The sequence below is a fragment of the Cebus imitator genome, unplaced genomic scaffold (genome assembly GCF_001604975.1).
Source record: "Cebus imitator isolate Cc_AM_T3 unplaced genomic scaffold, Cebus_imitator-1.0 Scaffold36, whole genome shotgun sequence".
Lineage (NCBI taxonomy): Eukaryota > Metazoa > Chordata > Mammalia > Primates > Cebidae > Cebus > Cebus imitator.
The window spans coordinates 824135-827297 of NW_016107351.1; the positions used below are offsets into that span (position 1 = coordinate 824135).

At 53.3% G+C, this 3163-nt stretch overlaps 1 protein-coding gene across 3 annotated transcripts in view; it reads right to left on the minus strand.

Moving 5' to 3' along the window:
* Positions 1-3163, minus strand: part of HEXD (hexosaminidase D) — a 24323-nt gene that overhangs the window by 16512 nt on the left and 4648 nt on the right. For all 3 annotated transcript variants that reach the window (XM_017524725.2, XM_017524726.2, XM_017524727.2), the window contains exon 3: positions 1601-1710. In XM_017524725.2, coding sequence (XP_017380214.1) covers positions 1601-1710 — 110 coding nt within the window. The remainder of the gene's footprint in view (positions 1-1600; positions 1711-3163) is intronic.

A 3163-nucleotide genomic window follows, 5' to 3' on the forward strand; every position in this document is an offset into this window, starting at 1 on the left:
GACGGGGTTTCACCATGTTGACCAGGATGGTCTCGATCTCTTGACCTCGTGATCCACCCGCCTCGGCCTCCCAAAGTGCTGGGATTACAGGCTTGAGCCACCGCGCCCGGCTCTGTGTCTTTCTTTAACCCTCGCTTTCCCTTTAAAAAACCTAACACCAGGCTGGGTGCAGTGGCTCCTTTTCCCCTTAAACTGATTTTGTTTTTGAAAAATTATTTATTTAGGCTGGGCGCAGTGGCTCACACCTATAATCTCCGTACTTTAGGAGGCCAAGGCAGGCAGATAGCTTGAGCTCAGCAGATCAAGACCAGCCTGGGCAACACGGTAAAACCCCGTTTCTACAAAATAAAACAAAACAAAAATTAGCCAGGCACCATCCCAGCTACTTGGGAGGCTGAAGAACTGCTTGAACTGGGAGGCGGAGGTTGCAGTGAGCTGAGATGCTGAGATCCCACCACGGTACCCTAGCCTGGGCAACAGAGTGAGACTGCATCTTAAAAAAATTGTTTATTTATTTGAGACAGGGTCTCGCTCTGTCGTCCGGGCTGGAGGGCGTGGCACAATCATGGCTCACAGCAGCCTTGAACTTTGAGGCTTAAGGGATCCCCCACCTCAGCCACTTGAGTAGCTGGGACCACCAGTGGGCATAACCAGGGTTTTTTTTGTAGATAAGGCATCTCCCTACGTTGCCTAGGCTGGTTTCAAAGTTTTTGCTTCAAGTGGTCCTACTGCCTTGGCCTCCCAAAGTGCTGGGATTACACGTAGGATTACACGTAGAGCAAGACAGTCTTGCTCTGTCGTCCAGGCTGGAGTGCAGTGGCGCGGTCTTGGCTCAATGCAACCTCCACCTCCCTGGTTCAAGCGATTCTCCTGCCTCAGCCTCCTGAGTAGCTGGGACTAAAGTCATGCTCCACCACGCCCGGCTAATTTTTGTATTTTCAGTAAAGATGGGGTTTCACCATGTTGGCCAGGCTGGTCTTGAACTCTTGACCTCAAGTGATCTGCTCACCTTGGCCTCCCAAAGTGCTGGGATTACAGGCTTGAGCCACCGCACCCGCCCTTTACATTTTCTTATGAGCTTATTGGCCATTTTTGTGTCTTGCTTTGAGATTGACCAGTTAAGGTCCGTTGTGCATTTATCCTTTGGGGTATTTTGATTTTCACTGAGACCTGTGATTTTAAAGCTGAGCAGGGGCCTCCCATCTCCACCACTCCTGATTTTACTGATTTTTATTTTCTCCCCTTTAATCACTTCTCTCTCAAGGCTCCCCGCCCGGATGCCTTCTCCAGCTTCTGCAGCGGAGGAAACGCCTGCGGGACAGACGGGGACCGCAGCTCCTCCCTGTGGGGGCGCTGCTGGTGCTTACTTTCTCTTTAAATGTTTCAAAGTTCTCTCCAGTGAATGTTTGAAATGTTTTCATTTTATAATTAATTTTTACAATTGAAGAAATGAATTTAAAAAAACAAAAAAGGTACATACCCACCACTGTTCAGTCCCTGACTGTTCTACCCGTACCGGCAGGTTGCTGCTCCTCCCACCCCGCGGAACCCCCTTCCCCTTTCCCACCTCCCTGGTCCCTGCCTTGGGCGGTGGTGTTACCTGTAGGCGTACTTGGCCCTCAGCAGCCTCAGAGGGCCCTCATAGGGAAACATGTCTTCATACTCAATGAGGAGGCCGTTTGCACCCAGCGCACGGAACAGAGGAAAAATCTGGGGGGTAAACAGGGATAGGTTGGGAAGAAGTGACCGCTGGTACACAACGAGACACGTCCACAGCACGGAGACACTTTCCCTTTCAGCCTGTGGAAGCTGACATTCCTATTTCTCCCAGAAGCCTAAATCCGGAATGTGTGCTTTACGCAATGCCAAATGAACTCCCCGTTCCAGTGACTGTCTATTTTGCACAGGAGGGGAGATATTTTGTAAAACAGGGCTGCTACTCAACAGGTTAGCACTTGTGGCTCAGCTGGGGAGAGAGTGCTCCCGCCAGTGGACACCCACCTCGAAGCAGCTCTTCATGCACAGGGAACTGGGCAGGGCAACCAGGCTGAAGGGCACCGCCAAGGCATGGGGAATGGGGCAGGGCAGCCAGGCTGAAGGGCACCGCCAAGGCACGGGGGACGGGGCAGGGCAACCAGGCTGAAGGGAACCGCCAAGGCACGGGGAATGGGGTAGGGCAGCCAGGCTGAAGGGCACCGCCAAGGCACGGGGGACAGGGCAGAAGGAGCTGGTGGGGGGTGGGAAGCAGGGCTCTGAAGGGTTGGGGTCAGCACCTGGGGGAGGTGTGAGAGGGTGCAGAACTCATTTATTCCTGGGCTGTTCTCGTGGGGTCCCTTTCCCCTCATTCTTCTCCCCACTTCCTTCTTTTTTTGGGTAGAGTCTCCCTCTGTCACCCAGGCTGGAGTGCAATGGTGTGATCTCAGCTCACTGCAACCTCCACCTCCCAGGTTCAAGCGATTCTGCCTCAGCCTCCCAAGTAGCTGGGATTACAAGTGCCCACCCCCATAACCAGCCAATTTTTGTATTTTTAGTAGAGACTGGGTTTCACCATGCTGGTCTTGAACTCCTGACCTCAGGTGATCTGCCTGCCTCGGCCTCCCAAAATGCTGGAATTACAGGTGTGAGCCACTGTGCCTGACCTTTTTTTTAATATAAGCGTCTCACTCTGTCACCCAGGCTGGAGTGTGCTGGTGCGATCATGGCTCACTGCAGCCTCCAACTCCTGGGCTCTAGTGATCCTCCAGCCTCAGCCTCTAAGGAGCTGGGACCACAAGAGCACGGAGAACCAAGGAGCCGCAGCCGACAGTCGGCACAAACTGCTGGACACGGAAGGCCACGAGGACTATCAGGTGTTTCTAGATGTCACGGGGCTGTGATCACGAGGGAACCTCAGTCACAAAAGCAGAACCACGGCTCACACCTGTAATCCCAGCACTTTGGGAGGCCGAGGTGGGTGATCATGAGGTCAGGAGTTCAAGACCAGCCTGGCCAAGATGGTGAAATCCTGTCTCTACTAAAAATACAAAAATTAGCCGGGCATGGTGGCAGGCACCTGTAGTCCCAGCTACTGGGGAGGCTGAGGCAGGAGAATTGCTTGAAGTCGGGGGGTGGAGGTTGCAGGGAGCTGAAATCATGCCACTGCACTCCAGCCTTGGTGACAGAG